The following is an 18,706-nucleotide window of genomic DNA, read 5'->3' as shown; positions in this document are numbered from 1 at the left end:
CAACTAAACAGACCATAGAGTTGTTCAAAATCACTTTTTATTTGAGTGTGTCAAAATCTAAATGAAGGCTTGACTCCTACATCTGCAGATTTTTAAATTGATCCTCAGTATTGATAATTAGCAGGTACTGGATTTTGAATGTGCTGTGGTGTTAAATGGATACCTAGCATTAACATATTACACATCTTATTTTAGTAAGTTGTAATTATTAAATTACTTTTTAAAAAATTAATTATTAAGTTGTATTCTATTTTACGTTGTAGTATTTTTCACATTTTTGTCTAGGAATACATTCTGTGACAAGTAATTTTCTCATGGTTCTTGTCCTTCCTTAGACATTCTTGTCGTCTGTCAGGATGGCTTGCTTAAGAGTTGAGATTGCTTTGTGATTATGTGTAAAGGAGATTTCCAGTTCCTCTTAGGTCTTCATGGGAGTAAGGAAGGAATCAGGAAAACCGAAGGTAACTGCTTAGCAGATTACCAGAATCAGACATTTCTGTCACCTTTATCAGTGGCTGTCTATTGCAGGGGGCTGTTACTTAGTGGGATGTGACACTTGATTTTCATTACATCGAATAGGTAACCTCCAGTTTCCAGCTGGGAATTGCAGGTACAACATGATGTAAAGCTGTATCAGTTTGGTTATTGGGGCAGAGCTAAGAAAAGTGGGAAGTGACATCCACAATGCTGCTAAATGCAGTTCAGTCTGTGGGGTGAGTGCTTGAAATGGGTAGCAGAGATTAGAAAAGGACAGAGCTGGAGGTAGGAGGTCACCTTAGGTAATGGTTTCTTCTCAGCATGGGAAGAGTCTCCCTCGTTTCTTAGGAGCAAGGAGATTGTTCAGGTAGATTGTCTCACTTGAATGACACTTAACTCTGGAAAATTCCTTGTGGGAGATGTTCCTTTAAACTCATGTGTCCCTAGTGAGAGGCATTAATATCCAAACTACAGCCTTAGAAGGGATTTTTGTCCTGAGACCATCTCAGAGGCAGGTAAGTACAACTCCAGGTGAAAAACTAGTGTAGATAATAAATGACAATTTATTAGCAGAAATACTGGTTTATATTTTCTTGATTTTTCACTTCTCTGGGTCTTCTTTTAACCCAAGGAATTTTACTCTCTATTTGCAGTCATTCTGATGACAGTCCCAACAGAAATGAATAATAAATCCATTGCTAATTGCTGAATGGATATTTAAACCTCAGTTGGAATACAATGTGCAAAGTGGTGGTGGGCAGATCACTCAAATTCTTTTTTTTTTTTTTCTCCAGCTTGTTAAGGGTTTTATTACTTATGGCCTTCAAAAACTGACAGTTTTTGTAGGCTTCTCAAAAACTGTAAATCCAAGTGGACTGATCCTGAACACGGCACTTTCTCACTGCTATTCACTCCTACAGGGAAGGAAAATTATATCTGTATTAGAAGCTGAAATTTATTTATATCCCATAGATTGTATGTCAGACATGAAGCTGGTTAAAATACCTCCCACAATAGATGTCTGTAAGAGCCACACATGGCTTAAGAATTCTTTCACAAAGCCCTTACTGAATATATCAACTGACTCTCAACTGATTTAGGATCAGGTTTTTTTAATTCTCTTGTCTTCCCTTTATATTCTTTTTTGGTACTTGTCTGTGACCTTACAGGAAAAATGGCATTGAAGAGCTATTTTTTATGGTTTTCTTGCTAGAACTGAAACCATTTTCTTCACAGGGTATTGATTCTACGTTTGGTAGCATTATATATTTTCAGTAGCTGACTTGGCTCCCACATTTGGATTACAATGAATTCCCCATCGGTTTGGTAGTCTGATTTCCAACAGATGCTTTAGAGTCATGTTTCATGTAATGTTTGACCCTCAGAGATCACCAGCCAAGTGGGGTTCAGAGTTCAGATCTCTGGGTGATGGCCACTTGATGTTCCTTAAAAACACTCATCAAAAGTCTCTTTCTGTTCTCCAAAGCTTTGTAAAGTGGTGTAATGAAGCAGCCTGAGGATCAGTAATGCCTTCAAAGATAGAAGTTGTCTCGTGGCAATGACATGAGAGTGGATTTACTTATTCTGGTGGTTGCAAATGATGCTTTCTGATATCTCAACATCTTATTGAATTAATATTTGGGAAATGATGTCTTTTAGAGTAGAAAACCCAAATACACGTAGATTTGTCTTTATGTCATTAAAGTTGTCTTCTTGATCGGCGTCTGTGTCTAATCCATTCTATGCTTGGCTTAGACAAAGCTAGAAGTACTTTGCTTCCTGGTCTATAAAACATTTATGTGATATCTGGAATAACTAATGCCATCTGCAAAATGCCACTAGTTTTGGAATGATGTACAGAAACGATGTTTAGCTCTGCACAGTCAGTAAAGGCTTGAGCTATCACAAGGGAACACCAACAATAAAAATTATTTTGTGATTTCTGTATGCTGCATTCATCATTGCGCGGTATTAAAATAGACTTTTGCAGTACTTGTCTTCTAATACTGTCCTGAGAAAGGGAGATATATTTGCTGCTTGGGGAGGATCCAACCAGGCTTTATTCTTGCAAATTTGTATTTCTTTTGGAATCCTGGAGGACTTCTGGCAGTGAGAAGTTACCTCAGGAGTTGTTACCCGTTTTTTGTGTTGTAGGCCTGTATCAATTGCCAGGCATTTTTGCTTCCATAAAATCACTGACAGCGTCTGTAAGTCACGTACCTGTTAGGGAATTCACCTGCCAGCAAAACTTTCATCCAGTTAGAATTTAGTACAGAAATCCTGTGTCTGCTATCTTAATATAGCCCCTTTGGAAAAACACAGCCAGTTGTTCTTAGAGCTTCTGAAGAGAACACAGTTCTCCAGCATATGTGCTGATTAATTCAGAATATCTCATTCATTACCTGCTTCTTTCACCAAATATCCTGCTCTATCAACAGCAGGAGGAAGCCAATGCAGGAGAAATCTGGATTTCACCAAAGGAAGCTTGGCATAAGCTACCACGATAGAAATTAATGCAGGAGATTTTTTTGTGTCTGAATGGTTGCCTTGCATGGAGTCACTTGGGTGATGTTGTTTCCGTTGGCTCCAGCAATGTCAAGGCCATTGATGATGAAAGTTCTGTACTGTTTTTCCCCATTGCTTGGAAAATTGTCTCTCCCTCCTCCCTCCCTTCCCTCCTCAACCAAATCACTGCCAAGCAAGCAGCTGTGAACAAAATTGCTCAGCAAGATGAATTTGAATTTTCACATGCTCTGTGGAACAGGATATACAAATACCGTTTTGAGAGGGTCACAACTGAGGGGTGCAAGTCCAGAATCTCTGAAGGTGCTTGAAATGGATGAGTCTTTTGAGGTGTCTTGCTAAGTTAGAGTGTAGGAAAAACAAATTAAAAATGCATGCCAAGTGCATTTCTTAGTGAGTTTTGGTACCTCAGTCTGAGAAAAGTAATGCCTGCAAGTTTGATGTCCAAGCTGTGTATCAAAGCCAAACTAACACCTGTGAATTCTGCACTGGTGTCTGAGACCCTGACTGAACAATGGCAGGATCTGCTCTATACAAATACAAACTCAAATTATTCTTTTTTAACTTAATTTGGGTGGACATCCTTATAAAAGCTTCTCATCAAAATCCATGCATTTTGTTTCTGCCAAGGACTTTTCTCTGGAGTGTGAAATCAGTCTGAGACTTCTGTGAGGTTTATTTTTTCTTCAAGGCAAATAAATGCAGGATGTGAGTATGCAGAAAATATGGGCACCTATATTAAAGCCATATAATATTTTCCATGCTTGCAGTGGAAATTTTCATTTGCTTGCAGTTTTGACAAGCTTTAAACTGAGATTTTCCATTACATTTCCTGCCTTTATATTATTGTTAATAATTACATCTGGAGGGAGAAAATGTGCTTAAATATATAAATTATGTGCAAATAAAATTTGTTTGCAATTCATGACAAGAATAGCTGTGCTTGGTACACATTCCTCTGCTGTAACTATAGTGCTTGTAGTGTTTTATTACATTTGAGATGTAATATTTCATCTTCATGAAGTATCTTGTCCGAGTGATACTCCAGTTTATCAAGGCAGAGATTTTTGTGTCCAATTTATGTAATAGTTTTAATGTTAATAGTATTTTATTTTGGTTTTCATTCAGGTAAGAGAGGGTGGAATACTGCAAAAGGATATGGAAAAGTCTGTTTGTAATTAAAGGAACACTAATTGGACTTTAGGGACTGTGTGTAAGATACACTGGTCTTTCCCACGGCCACACCCTGAGCATATGATCTTCAACTGAATTCATGGAAACATTCACACTGCTTCCTACAGATTGCAGCTGGCACTGTCTGTAAACTCTCTGCCTGACAGTGAGCAGAGGGGTTTATGTGATAATGTGCAATGCTGGGTTTCATTCTGCAGCTCCATGGAGCAGACGGAATGTGCAGTGAGGAGAGCGACACACACAGCACCGGCGTGCAGCAATGCCGGGATGCGGCACCGCGGGGCGGCAGCGGGGATGGCGGTGAGGGCCGTGCTGACCCTCAGATACACGTGTGCCTTTCAGACTGTGTGCCGGCCAAATTGGCAGCTCCCCCACCCACTGCTCTTGCTATTTCAAACTTCTCATGCCTTTCACAGCAGCAGAAGTTCTGCAAGCAGAGTTTTTTTCAGTGGCACAGTCTTTTCTCTTTTAACAGCATGAAAATGTAACAGGGTGTCAACTGAAGTATAAGGCCAGCTAGACTTGTGCCTGTCCGGTTTTCAGCATTGTTTCTCTCTACTATTTCAAAATGTAAGTTAAGACTTCAAGGTGCAATTGCTGGACAGATTTGAAAATTAGAAAAGGCTTAGCTGCTTACGTTCAGTTAAGGATTATATACAATTTCAGGTGGAAGAAATTTTGCCTAAGTGGTACTTCAGAAAAGATAGAGAAATGTATTATTTCAATTGGTGCTAAAGATTACTATTTAGATACTCAGACTAAAAGACTGAACTCAGGTAAAAAAGAAATTGCTCTTTTAAAAGTACACATTGACCATGATACTTCATAAAGATCAACACTAAAATATGTTCTAGGTGGTTGAAAATGGCATTGCCTGTCCAAACAGTCGTAAGTGCCCTTTGGGGGATTGTATGTAACAAAACAAGCTGAGACTCTCTGGTTTATACTGGTGCCAGTTATTTTTTGCCCTCTGGGTCTGGATCAGAATGAGGAATTCATTGGGCAAATACTGAGAGGGGTTACTGCAGCCATTGTGCAGCCATTTGCCTCTGTTCAAAGGATCTCATTTTGTTAATTAACTGGTTAGTTAATTGCTTTGATCCTGCCATTGTCTTTTAAACTGACATCTCTAGCAAACTTTCTTTCTCCTGGATGTTTCGGCCAGTGTTGGAGTTTTGCTTATGTTGATATTCCTGTGGGTGTGGCAGGGTGTGGATGAAGCTGAAGGTAATTCCCATTTAGAAGATTTAGAAACAACCATACTTTTTATATTAATACTTCCCTCAGTTTGGGAAAACTAATGTTAACTCAGATCAACAGAAGAGTGTTAAGGCAAAATACCATTGGCTTTAGCAGTATCTTGGTATCTATCTTCTGAAGGAAATATGGGCAGAGGATGGGAAAACCTATCACTGCCAACTTTATGGCTGCCTTAAGACAATTTCTGCATCTAGTCTGTGAGGAGAGAGATATCTTCCTGTATATGTGATAAAAAGGAAGGCTCTGGTTATAAATGTAAAGAGAAAAGCTTTGATGTTTTCTTAGTGTGCCCTTTGAGTATCTGCATCCATGGTTTTCTTCCATTAGAGGTCATTCCCAAGCCTTTGCCCTCCTCCCCCGTTCTGAGCACAGGCCCCGTGTCTGTGTGGTGTATATACCAATATGCAGGTATAGACTTGAAAAATATATAGAAGGTAATTTCCTTCCATCCACACTGTTGAGATTAACTACCTGTGGCTTAACCTTCTTGAGTCTCACAGACTCCTTTAGAGCCAGCATGCCCTGTGTGAGCCCAGCTTAAACCATTTGCTGTTAAAGTGCCATTTTAGTAGTGCAGCAGATGTGAAAATATAGGAAAGATGGGGAATATCTGTAGCTAATTGAAGCAAGGGAGACAAGCTGCAGACCACTAGAATTCAAAAGGTTGGTTTTGGCTGCTGCTTGTTGGCTTTTCTACAGGATGGATTAGTAGTTTTGATAATTTAGCACAGTATAACATGTATTGTCTAATATTCACAGGGTGAAATATTCCAGAGCTTGCACTTTTGACTTCTGGCATGTGAGATTTTAAATTTAAGAGGAAATGTTCTGAACTGTGGTGGCTTAGGTTGACCTGGTAAAGGCTTTGAAGTAGCTGGTTTATTTTGTTTTAAATAAGTATACCAAGCTGAATTTTTCTGAAGCTGCCTTAAATTTACCTGAAGATTGTTGGACTAGTAAACGCATCAGAGATGTCTGATGAGAGAAAATGTTAATATTTGGCATGAGCTTTCCATCTGAAATTTCATCCTTAGCCAGACTAAAATTATTGCCAGGGAAAGCTGCCTTGGGGATATTTTAGTTCTCTGTACTGCCTTTTGGGGTTTTGTTTGGTTGTTGTTGTTTGGGGTGCTTTTTAAGTAAAAGAAAGAAATGCCACACAAAATCAGAATTCTATAATGCTTCTGACATTTCCATGAAGAGTTTATCTCTATACTTTGCTCATCAGTTCTGGTCAAGTCATTGACCAAAGGTGACCCCAAAGCTGGGACAACTGTTCTGATGCAGTGGCTGCACCAGCACTTTGTTTGTCCTGGCAATAGTTCCCTTTCCTGGCCACCTGCTCCCCATCCTGCTCTGAGCTGCTGCTGTGCCACAGTCCACCTGAAAATTAACAATTTCATTAAAAAATCGTATTTTGACACTTTTTCACTTTATTTATAACTGAATGAGAATATATTTGTGCATAAATATTCACACTTCTAAATAGGAATCTAAAAGAAAGTAGTGTAAAACCTGTAAGTTTCGTAGGATATGCTCAGCTGCCAAACTGGGCAGGGGCCAATGAGAAAAAGCCTGAGTGGTTAACTCTGCAAAAAACAAAAGTCCTGGTACATTTTGCTTAACTCATTTTCCCATTGCCTTGTTCTGACCTTGAGAAAAGTCTTTGAACTGTGGAAATACTTGTTCTTGTAAAATTAGTGTGTGTCAATGAAGAAATAACAAAAAACTTTTAAAACTCAGCCAATTGAGAAAATTGTTTCATGTCGAAAACATTTTCACAAAAAAACCTTTGGATCTCTTCTGGGTCATTACTTGGTAAACAGCATCAAATGGAGACATTCAAATAAAAAACACTGTTTGAAAGGGGCAGATAGAGCAACAGTACAGTCTGCAGCTTTTAAACAGCAGTGGCTGGGAAAAAATCTCACTTCAGCATCTCAACAAGGGGCGGTACACAAGTCCTGAGGTCTGTTCGGTGAATTCATAAATTCATATTTTCTTTGCTTTGATTCAAAACAGAAAGAATTTTGCTCGGAGAAGTTTTCTTTGGAGGACTATACTGTATTTTCACATATGTCAAAGGATTTCTGAAGTTGAGAGGGACCATGAGGCTCATTGAGTGCATCTCTCTGCTTCTGGCAGGGCTAACTAAAATTAAATCCTATGGCTAAGAGACTTATCCATATATAAATGTATCTAGGTAACTATAGTTATATACCTAGTAACAACGTGGGAGCTCTTCAACTTGTTAATAGAATGAAAGCCATGGAAAAGAATGAATGTCATGAGCTATTCCCTTTTATTTAAAATAGCATCTAAATTGGACCATCCTTGCCACATCACAGCGGTTGTTTTGGAAGAAGTAAAATTTCAGGGAAGTTTACTTGGATATATTTCAGCCCATTTTTAAAATTTCTATAACAGGAATATTTAAAAAAGAATTTTAGAAGGGAAGTACCAAAACTAAATCATCTTGATCCATCAGCTATTAGACTTCAATCATTCACTAGCCTGCTATCATCTTCCTTTCTGTTAATAGTTGTTTCTAGGATGTTTGATAGTGGATTTTTACAGAACTTCATTCAGCAGAGCAGCCTCCCTTCAAAGATTCTTTGTGCTGGAGTGATTGCTCTGGAATTTCAGTGCCATGGCTTACAGAACTTTGAACTGAACGTGGTGAGTTATGCCTGGCAGCATATGTAGCTATGCTGATGGATTTTAGGCATCAAGATCCAGCTGGGTTAAGGCTATGGGGTGAAAAGGGTTAAGCTTGTAAAATAAGCATAACAATGTGCTTACACAGTAGTAGTCAAATAGCACTCACTGGAAACTCTGCAGGCATTAAGAACTATAAACTGTTGGAAATCACAGTTGCATCTCTTGAGAGTAAAGCCCCAGCAGTCTCTTGGTAAAGATTTGTTTTGCCAGAATCTCTGTTGCCTTCCTTTAACAGCCAGTTCCTCAGAAGAGACAAGTAATTTTACTTTGCTTCAATATTTTTAAAGTTACTATGCTGTATTTCTTTGGCAGGGTTAGATATCCTGCTGACTTGTAACTTTAACCCTCACTGAGTCCTTGCCTTTCTTCCACATGGCATTGCCTGATCTGTACTGCTGGCTGTGTATGTCCTGAAGTCAGTAGGAAGTTCATCATATTGGACAAGGAGGGGCAGAGCCTTCATAATTTATAGGGAAAGCACAAGGGCCATAAAAAAGACTTTTCAGTGTAAAATCAAGAAGGAAATGCTTTTACTGCTTTTATCAGTGGAAATCTTTAAAGATCCAAAATTGGTGTGATGGACAAAACCACAAAAAATGTGCTCTGTAGTATGCTGTGTGGAGAGGAGTAATACTGACCAAGGGCAAGAATTGCAGAAGACGCATGGGGAAGAACCTTGTAGACATTCCCTCCTCCAAAACCTTTGTTGTGGTGGCATTTTTGCTCTGCATTTTTGGTTGGTTTGGATTTTAACTGGACCTGCTCAGAAAAACTTGCAATGTGTCATCCACATCTGTGAACTGATCAAAAGAAATGTTAGAAAATAGAGGAAAACTAGCACCACTATCACTCTGTCATAGGTTCTTAAAATTTTAGCTGTTATTGGAACTGGCTGCAAGTGTTGCCAATTACTGCTAGTAATTTCTGTTGGGTGCAGGTGACAAAACTTATCTGAATAGTTGCCAAAAGCTATTCATGGGAAGAATCACCCAGGAGTAATTTAATCTGTGTAATCTCATATGCAGATGGTTCTGCAATCTCTGCAAGGCCTCTGACATGCAGCCAGAGCGATGCAAAAACAAAAGCAAAAAGTGTGCTAATAAAGAGAATACAAGATGTGAAACATTTTAGTGAGCCAGTCCTAATTTCCTACTTGCACAAACCTGTACTATGGGACCAGCACAGCACATTGCCCAGGAATTAAACAGTGAGGACTTTCTCCTACCACATGCACAAGGAACCTGTCTACCTGCTGTAGAATAACTCAGGGACAAATTGAGATATGCCACTGTGTTTCTTTATTTTAATCCTCAAGAAGACAGGAAATTCCATTGTGCCACAACTTCTACCTACAAGAAACTTCTGGAAAGAAATGTAGAGAGAGAATATTTGTGTGGCATTATTTTATTTACCTTTACTTTCAAGCTCCATAATTATTAAGAGGATGGAGTAATTCCCACACATACAGCTGTGAGCAGTTATGGGATACCATTGAGCAGTTTGTTTAAATCCTGGCAGAAGTGATTCCCTCAGAAAAAAAAAGGCAGATTACCCAAATAGGAAGATTTCCAAACAGCCTTGCATTGTTCTCTAATATAACTGTGGACATTTTGCAGTCCATGTCCAGGACTCAGTGAATCTGGTGTGTATTATTGCTTGGCTGGTGCTTCCCACTTACGAAGCCCTTTTACTCAGAGAAGTATTTCCCAGAAAGTTTATGTGAGTGAAGATGCAAGTGGAGGCTCTGTCTGTAACTCTATTTGAGGCTACTGGCTATTGGGTTTTGTTGGTTTGGGGGAGTTTTTTATTAACAGTGCAATTTGAATAGCAATTAAAGTTAGGGACACTTTGAAAAGTATTGGGCATTTTGCAACTTGTTTTTGCCTTTACCTCGGGCTGAAACAACCAAACATTGCCTGAGGTTTTAAATACTTCAAGTTGTATGCTTCCCTCCAAAAAGAACCAGAGTAACAAAGTGTCAAGAAAATACCCATTCTGAGCCCATTTTCAGATGAAGGTTATATATCTGTAAGCAAACATGTTTACATTCAGTGTTCCAAGGTTACAGCACACTGCAAGTTATATAATTTACACAGCACAAGTTTTGTGGCTTTCTCTTTGTTGTCATTGGGAATGGTAGTTTTGTTGACTTCTAGCAAATCAAAGATTATCAATCAGTGAAAAATGTTTGGGCATTTATGGATGGGCCTGCAGTGCCATAAGTAGGCTCTCCCTTCTGTCCCACTCCCACAGGGTTGCATTCTCACTTGAAGTCAGATTTGAGAACTGCTTGAGGTGGAAGCTGCCTATGTTCTTTGTTCTGTACTAAATGTGGTTTTTAAGTTCAAAAAAATGATACTTTTTTTCTTTTTCTTTTTTAATGACTGCTTTTTTTAACCCTTTTACAGTATGGTTGAAACGGGAAGTGTCTGGAGCTCAGCAAGGGTGCCACTTACTCCTGGGAGGATGGGGAAAAGTTAAAAGTAGAAACAGCTGATGAGGCAGGATGGCTCTGTAGAGAAAGCAGGAGGAAGAGAAATGGGAACATCTGCTAAAGCTATACCAGTAACTATTTTAGCTAAGTCCAGCTTGCAGTTCCCTTTTAATTCCTTATCCTTCAGTAGGTGTCACTGCTATCAGTGACAAACACAATGTGGGTCTTGGGTGTATCATTAATGGCAGCTTCTTTTTTGTTGTTGTTTTGTTTAAGTTATCCCAGTCTTCACTAAATGCACAAACTCGCACCAGAAATAAAAATGATATTTCAAAGATCTGATTTACTCTTACAATTCCCCATTCTTCTCTCACTGATGTTCCCTTTTATTGGGAATATGCTTCAGCCAGAGGACTGCCAGTAGCTGTAGTGCTGTCTACACCAACTCAGTTTCAGTCAATACCTGCTGTGTAAATGCCAGCCCTACTGGCTTTTGTGCAGATTCACAGAGTGAATTTTGTACACTGTCACAGAGTGGAGTCAAGGGATCCATTCAAGACACTCAGATTAATCTCAGTCAAATACATTTCTCTTCTCTGCCCCACAGTAGACTTGTCAGACTTAAAATAGCAGAACAACTTGGGAAGCATCATTATTAAGGAAAACTAAGAATTTTCTCTTTTCACTATTAATTTCTTGTGTGCCTAATACCTCCCAGCTTTAAGAGGGAAAGAACTTTCAGAGAATTAGGTTTGGTTTGTTTCTCATCGGAGCAGATGATTAATAAAAGCAGCCTGAGCTTCTTAGCAGTACTGGCTTGCTGCCTCAGTCAATGGAATATATTGCGGTCTATCCCTAAGAAAGTTTAATTTTCCTTGGAAGTGTCTTGTCCAGGCTAACTGGAATAAATGTTGAGTGAATGAATTCATGTAGTGATGCAAGAAATGCTTTCCTGCAGTCCAAAAAGGCATGATGAATGACCTTCATCCTGCATTTTCTAATTAAATCCATAAGTGTAGTGATGTTTAGAGAAAGGTAGTGGTTGGGTTTTTCTTCTATCTATATGTTAGCAGCTGAGAGAAATGAGTGGAAAGCAGAGAGTGCATTATAGGCTTGACTTAACATTTTATCTCCTGGGAAGGCTTAATAATTTAGCAGCAGACACTGGAGCAGTTGATAGGAAATGTCTACAGAACTACTTGGTATGAAAAGACTTGGACCATGAAAGGAACTGAGCTTAGGGATGACTTTTGATATTGTGAAACAGAAGTAAACTTGGACTCTGCATCAAAGCAGATAATTTCTGCCTTTGTTTATATGATGTTGTATCATTTAGATTAATTTAAAATAAGCAAGGTGAAGTGAGAGCAGTATAAAAACATGCATTTTAAATCTTGCATCCAACATTTGTTTTAGCATAAGGATTTTTGGAACTATTGCAGAAAAAATTATTTTGAACTTTCGTATACATGTATAGATAAACATACATACACTAAATTATGGTTGCTATTTTTTACTTGCTTCATCTCTTGGCTTGCCCTATGCACATCATTTGTGGATTTTAACCCTGCACAGATGTGCTTTGTCATACTTGGGAGAGAAAATATTGTTGACTTACATTACAGTAAATTATTAATTCCAATTTCCTTAGAAGGTCAGGGGTTTTTCCCCCTAGGAAAACAGACACATCTGTAAATGAATGAAACATGTGATAGGTTGGAATTAATCATAGTTGCCCCCAGTTGTCTTGCAGAATTGAGCTCATATTGCCCTTTTGTTAATTTAGATATATATCTGGTTTTTGTCAAGCCTTAGTCACTGCACAAACATATTTAGACTTTTCTTTAGTTAACAGATGAGGGTTTTTAAAGTTATCTAATCACTTTATGATTTGAACTTCAGAGCCTCACCTGTGCAATTTGCAGCAATCAGTGTTCCAGGATTGAATGCCACTGGTAAAAATAGAAGGAAGATTATGGATACAACTTTAGTCTGGGTTAAACAGGCCCAGCTTATTTTTCAACACATTTCCTGTCTTTGCATCAGTCTATGCAATAAACAGCAGTGATTTCTTATTTAGTAGCTAATATGTCCTACAAGATGCTGTTTATTGTACTGTGGTCATCATAAAAGCAGAAGAGTAGCAATGTTGAATCCTTGGTTTTTGTGACTGAGACAGGGGTGGTTTTTTTAAAAAAAGGACTTTTTGTACTGTTATCTCTGCTGGCCAGCGTACAGCCAGTTGTTTCATCCCCTATTCTCCCACAGCACATCACTGCTGGGTAAGAAAAGCTTGCAAGGACAACAGCAAGTGTGATGTGAGGGGGAATGTGGTCAGGATGCAGGTTTGTGTGTGGGTACAGCACCCACAGCCCTCTGGATTCTCTGGCAGTGGGGTCTCTGAGCTGGATGAGCTCTGTGAGGGACTGGCTATGCAAGGATTGCGTCTTAAATCACAGTGTGAGAGTTGGAGTGAATTCATCTGTACCAGGAGCTAAACTCATGCACGTTACTGCTTTTATTTTAGCTGAGAATAGCTTCATTAATGCTGCTGCAGTGAGATCCTTGGATTTTGGAAATGTGGTTTAGTTGTAGTAACTAAACTGAGTATGCAGAGGTCTTTTTCCACGATGCAATCAGAAGAAAAGCTCTTATCTCAGTTCCAGGCTCAGCTTTGTGATCTCAGGATACTTCAGGGCACTGAAATATTAAAAGACAAAACTCTTTGATATTTTCCTTCCTTTTGGTGCAGTTGTCACAGCAGGGTTACACTAGATAGAGGGTCTACATGCTTCATAAATAACCATGTATTTTATGCTTTGGGTGAATTTTTCACCTCAAGAATCAATTCCAAGAAGAGTCTGCAGTGTAAGGTGGTCATAGCTGACTTAGGTATTTGTGTTTTCATCAAATGATAACTAAAGGAACTACGGGTACTGCAGTACAATGAATTCTTGCATTACTACTAATATCTTTGCACAGCTGGAAGTCAAGGATGAAATGGCTTCTCACTAAATCAGTTATTCCAGAAATGACAAAATTAAATATCAGGAGGTATGAAGAAAAGGGGAAATAAATGTGTGTGTTTGAAAGTCAGAATGTATTTGAGGGAGTTGACCTGAAGTTTGCTGGGGTCTCCCAAAGGCAGAGATGGCCCCAGGTGCAATTTGTGTCTTGGGCTGTTTGCTGTGGGGTTGGTACTGGGCACCTGCCAGGGACAAACCCTCTGAAGGTGCTGCTTGAGGCAGTGGAGGCAGCAGTGCAGGAAAACCTTGCTGCTGGAGTTCAGTGCTGAGGAGCTGAGTGCCTTGTTTTGACACCATATTGTGCATCCCTGGGTATTTCACATGGCATCACTGTGCATGAATAGAAACATTGAGGACCTCCATCCATTTGTTTTAGTTCAGAAATAAAAATATGAAAATATTTAACAGTTTTGGCTTTCATTAATTGCTTGCTTTTTTTTTTTTCTATTGCAGTTTGAGTTCATTCTACAACATAAGATTGTTTGCATCAGATATAAAATGACAAAAATCTGGATCACATTTTTGCTGCTATTCTTATTGGTTATTATGGTGAGTCTTATGAATTTTTAAAATCAATTCCAGTTTTAAGAGCCCTGTACAGAGTACCATAGAAATTATTAATATGGTAGTGCAGAAAGAGGTAATCTTGTGTTCAAATGTAGCTTCTGCACAACAGATACTACATTTATCTTATCTTAATCTACTTTTTTTTGTCCCTTAAATTCTTTTGTCAAAGCTACACAAATAATATTTATCCCTGGTGAATCCAGCATATTCTCTGCTGGCTCAGAACAGTAGCAGTGGACAAGTGACACAGAGTCAGTACCCTGCAGAGCCCAGGAAGAGGAGACAACTAACTGAGATTCAGAGACATCCTCAGACATTTGAATTTCATCCCATGTATAACAGTGGTACTGTAGTTCAATGTGCGGCTTTGGTTTTTCTGTGAAGCTTAGTAGCTTCCCATAAAATATTTAATTACTATTAAAATGCTCTTAAAATGTTCAGGTTTTAGTCAAGATCAACCTTCCTAAGATTTTTCAATTTTTAATTTTAATAACTGTCAAAGTGGATGTCTTTTCTTTTGAATAATGTTCTCTATTCTGAGGGTTGACTTTATGGTTCACCAAACTTCAGAGAAACCAAATAGCTCTGGACAAGCTAAATGTTTCAGTGCACAAAAAGGTCTTTTTTCATAAAGGATCATTTTGGGCCTGACTGAAATGTCATTAGTCTAAACTTTGATATAATTCACTGAGGTTTGGAAAAATAAACCTCTGACTGTGTGAGTGTTTCTATGCATGTTCCCATTCTTATTTGCAAATCTTGCCAATTGTTCCTACCCCATGCTCATTCAGGAGACATTTATCAAGATTCAGTAGTAAGAATTGCTAAATTAACCAGAAAAACACAAAATCATGTTGTCAGTAATAAGATTAGAAAATCACTCTCTTTCAGTAAAATAATATTTAAAGTATGATATTTGAAAAGATTGATGTTGAAAAAGTTTGTTGGAGCTTGTACATGATTTTCTAAGAGAAATGTTTTTCCTCTTAGTTCTTTGCCAGTGCAACTCCAGCTGAGGGACATCAGAACACCTCAATGGACTTTGCCCAGCTGAGTGTTACACGGAATAAAATCATGACAGCACAGTATGAATGCTACCAGAAGATTATGCAAGACCCTATTCACAAGAAAGAAGGTAGAGATTGTTTTCTCATGAGGTTTTACTAGTGCAAGTCGTCAACAGATATTTTTGCAGTAATACAGGGTCCTTTAGTTATGTTAATTTCTTATCTTGCTAGCAATTATTTTCCCAATTTTTTATAAACATCACTTGGGGATGCTTGAAGTAATATGTTATACCAACTGCCCATAGCACCACTTTTGATATTACACAACATCATGACTAAATAATCTTACAACCTCATTTCATTTCATTTCATGCTCTTATTATACCTCTGTCTGCCTGGTCACATCTACCTTTAAAAATTTTAAGTATCTTAATCCACACGGTTTTCCCTGCTCTGAGGGTTGTGCTGGTATCATTATTACTTTTCCTGTTAAGTCACTCAGAGCTGACTTCAGCAACTCCACTTGTTGCTGTATTCACTCGGTAGCTTTTGGGAATACTGAGTGGTTATTGAGGCAAGGAAAGGTGATTGTGTTCTTTTACAAAGAGATTTTTTTCTCTTCTGAAATGATTCCTTGGAGGAACTGAGTGCCTGGAAGTCAGCAGTGGATACAAATGAGGCATTGTAAGCTTATGCTCACAGCATAGGGGGGCCTCACAGCTTCAGGAGGATCTGCACAAATTGGAAAATCTTCAGATGAGGAGGAACTACATGGCGTTGGAGAACTGCAGCCTTTGAGATGGGGACATTATTAAGACTTTGAAAGAAAACTGAAGCTAGATAATAAAAACATCTTGAAATTTGTAGAGAGGCACACAGTCATTCTGTGTGCCTTTTGGGAAAGAAGCTGTTTATAAAACGCCAGCTCATTCTGAAGGGAGGTTTATTTTAGATGTTGAAATGTGTGTGAGCAATGAGGCATTGGAACAAGCTCTTGAGGGACACTGGATTCCCTGTTCCTGGGACACTTAGGGAAGTGTTTGTCCACGGTGACTGCTGCAGGCTTAGCCCAGCCTGAGGCAGACCAGCTGTAGCTACCTCCCAGCCAGGCTTCTCATGGCTTCTGGGATACCGCTGTATTTTCTGTGAATGAGCAAACATAAGTACATTGTATTTTAGTATACATACAAAATAAAAATAAATTCAGGAAAACCATCTTTGAAAGTGAGAGCCTCTTTGCTAAGGTACATTATTGCATATGAATTGATTTAGGTGTTTTTGCCCACCATATTCTAGATCTGAGGTTTGGAAATCGTAAATGTTGGCCATTTCAAAGTGAATGAGAAAAGATTTTAAAATGTGTTCAAAGAAATATATGTGTAAGGAACTATCTCTGTTAAGTGAATTTTTAATCAATCACTGCTAAATTTTTTTTTTCCCCAATTGCTGCAGACCTACCTAACCCAGTCCTATGTCTTATCTTAGAAAGACTATTCTGAAGCAAGAGTTGTTTTATCCTCAGGTCTCAATCTGTTTGCAGGTCCTTACTGCAACAGGACCTGGGATGGCTGGTTGTGCTGGAGTGATGTTGCTGCCGGAACAGTGTCGGTGCAGCGCTGTCCTGACTACTTTCAGGATTTCAACCCATCAGGTATGAGTGCATTGACTTCTACATCAGCATATTTCTTACTGAAATGAGAGTCTGGGGGCTTGATGTCTCTTGTTCGCCTCACTCAAGTCATTAATGCTCCAGGATTTCAGAAACTCAAGACCCATTATTTGCATTTTCCTTTTATCACATAGAAAACTGACAAGTTACTTATTTTCTTTCCTGAACTGTGTCCCTGAGGGATTCTGTAGATTAGGGAGTAGGAATTGAAGTTAGATCACACTTTTTTCCTTGTAGAGATGAGCTTTTCTGACAGACAAGCAGAAATAACAATTTACTCCTTTATCTCAATTTAACAGTTGAAGTTGACAAAGTGTTTCTCCCACTTTGAATCCCTTTCTGTGGGCTAAGCTTTGTAAGCATGTGGAAAATGTCATAGATTTCTTTGTATTTCCCAGGGTCTTTTCATGCCTGTATTTGATGATAAAAATCATTGTTTCCAGCAGTTTTCCAGTTTGGTTCTCAAGTAGTTTTGCTGTTTGTTTTCCTGCCTGTCCAATACTAATTTATAGTTGTAGGATGTAAAGCTTCAGTTTCCATGTTGGATGTTAAGCAAGCCATTTAAACATTCTTGTCACTTCATCTGGTAGTTCTCTAACAGTTAGTTCAATGTATTTTGATACTTAATGGATGGGAGAGGAAAATCTATTTGTTTTCTTAAGGAAAGTCACATCATCGGTTGCCCTTGCCAAGCAAAAGCAACGGCCTCAAGTTTCTCAGAATTCATAGTAACAAGCAAAGTCTCTCTAGTCATATTAATAAAGCTGTCATTTGTTTGCCAATCTTTATTAAATACTTGGCATTAGCAAAGAGAATTTCAGTGCTGACTGTTGTGTTTTTCTTTCACTTTTCTTCTTTTGTTTTTCTTTCCATCAACTTTGATTACAGAAAAAGTTACAAAGATCTGTGATCCAAATGGGAATTGGTTCAGACACCCAGAAAGCAACAGGACGTGGACAAACTACACCCAGTGCAATATCTACACACATGAAAAAGTGAAGGTAGGAGAGGAAAGAGTGCATGGTACCCGTGTCAAGAAACTGAACTGAGAATCTTTAAAAGTTTCCAAATTCAGAAGGCAGCAGAGTTGATACAACAATGCTTTGAGCAGTTTTCTGTGTATCAGAAGTAGGCTCTGTACTTGTGTGGGTCTATCCATAGATGCTAAGTTTATAGACTTCAGTTTATCTTGAACATGCTCATCCATTAAAAGATTTAGAAAAAGAAAAATAAAATCTCTAAATGACCTTTTAGAGTTACTTTGTGATATGTGAGGATACAATGGGAAAATAGCATCTTTTGCCCCATTTCCCAGCTCTATGTCCACTAATACTCCTTATGTTTGTGAAACATTCAGTCATGGGAAGAAGCAATAAATTGAAATTGTGAATTCCCAAGAACCAGGAATACAAACCACAGACTGGGACAGGCTGTAAATTAATTTGGACCTCATGTTAAAGGGCTCAGTAGTAGCAGATTGTGTCAAGAAATCTGACCTGTAATAGAGTTTCTAACTGACTGCACCGTTGCTGTTGAATGCCTTAGGGTACTTACCTAAAAACCATATTGGGAAAAAGATGGTTACAGATGATAAGACACTTTATTACTGCTTTTTCTCAAATCATGAGACTTTGATTTTGCTAATGGCAATTTAATTCTATTAGTAGAATTGCCATAGTTCATTGATTTTTGCTAATATTTAGCTGGAAATTATTCAGAAAGGAGCAGATCTATGATGATCCCTGTTTATTAATAATGAGGTAGTTCATCACAGGCTGTTTTGCCAGCATATTTGAACCCTGTCACAAATCTGAAGCCATTGTATGGA

The 18,706-nt window shown here is 38.5% G+C and overlaps 1 protein-coding gene across 4 annotated transcripts in view; it reads left to right on the top strand.

Moving 5' to 3' along the window:
* Positions 1-18,706, top strand: part of CALCRL (calcitonin receptor like receptor) — a 64,995-nt gene that overhangs the window by 20,395 nt on the left and 25,894 nt on the right. For all 4 annotated transcript variants that reach the window (XM_015634850.2, XM_015634848.3, XM_015634849.1 and 1 more), the window contains exons 2-5: positions 14,089-14,184; positions 15,193-15,337; positions 16,750-16,860; positions 17,767-17,879. In XM_015634850.2, coding sequence (XP_015490336.1) covers positions 14,134-14,184; positions 15,193-15,337; positions 16,750-16,860; positions 17,767-17,879 — 420 coding nt within the window. In that variant the 5' untranslated portion in view covers positions 14,089-14,133. The remainder of the gene's footprint in view (positions 1-14,088; positions 14,185-15,192; positions 15,338-16,749; positions 16,861-17,766; positions 17,880-18,706) is intronic.

Source organism: Parus major, chromosome 7 (assembly GCF_001522545.3).
Source record: "Parus major isolate Abel chromosome 7, Parus_major1.1, whole genome shotgun sequence".
Taxonomy (NCBI): Eukaryota; Metazoa; Chordata; class Aves; order Passeriformes; family Paridae; genus Parus; species Parus major.
Note: the sequence above shows the minus strand (reverse complement) of the source record. Positions and strands in the feature narration are given on the sequence as shown.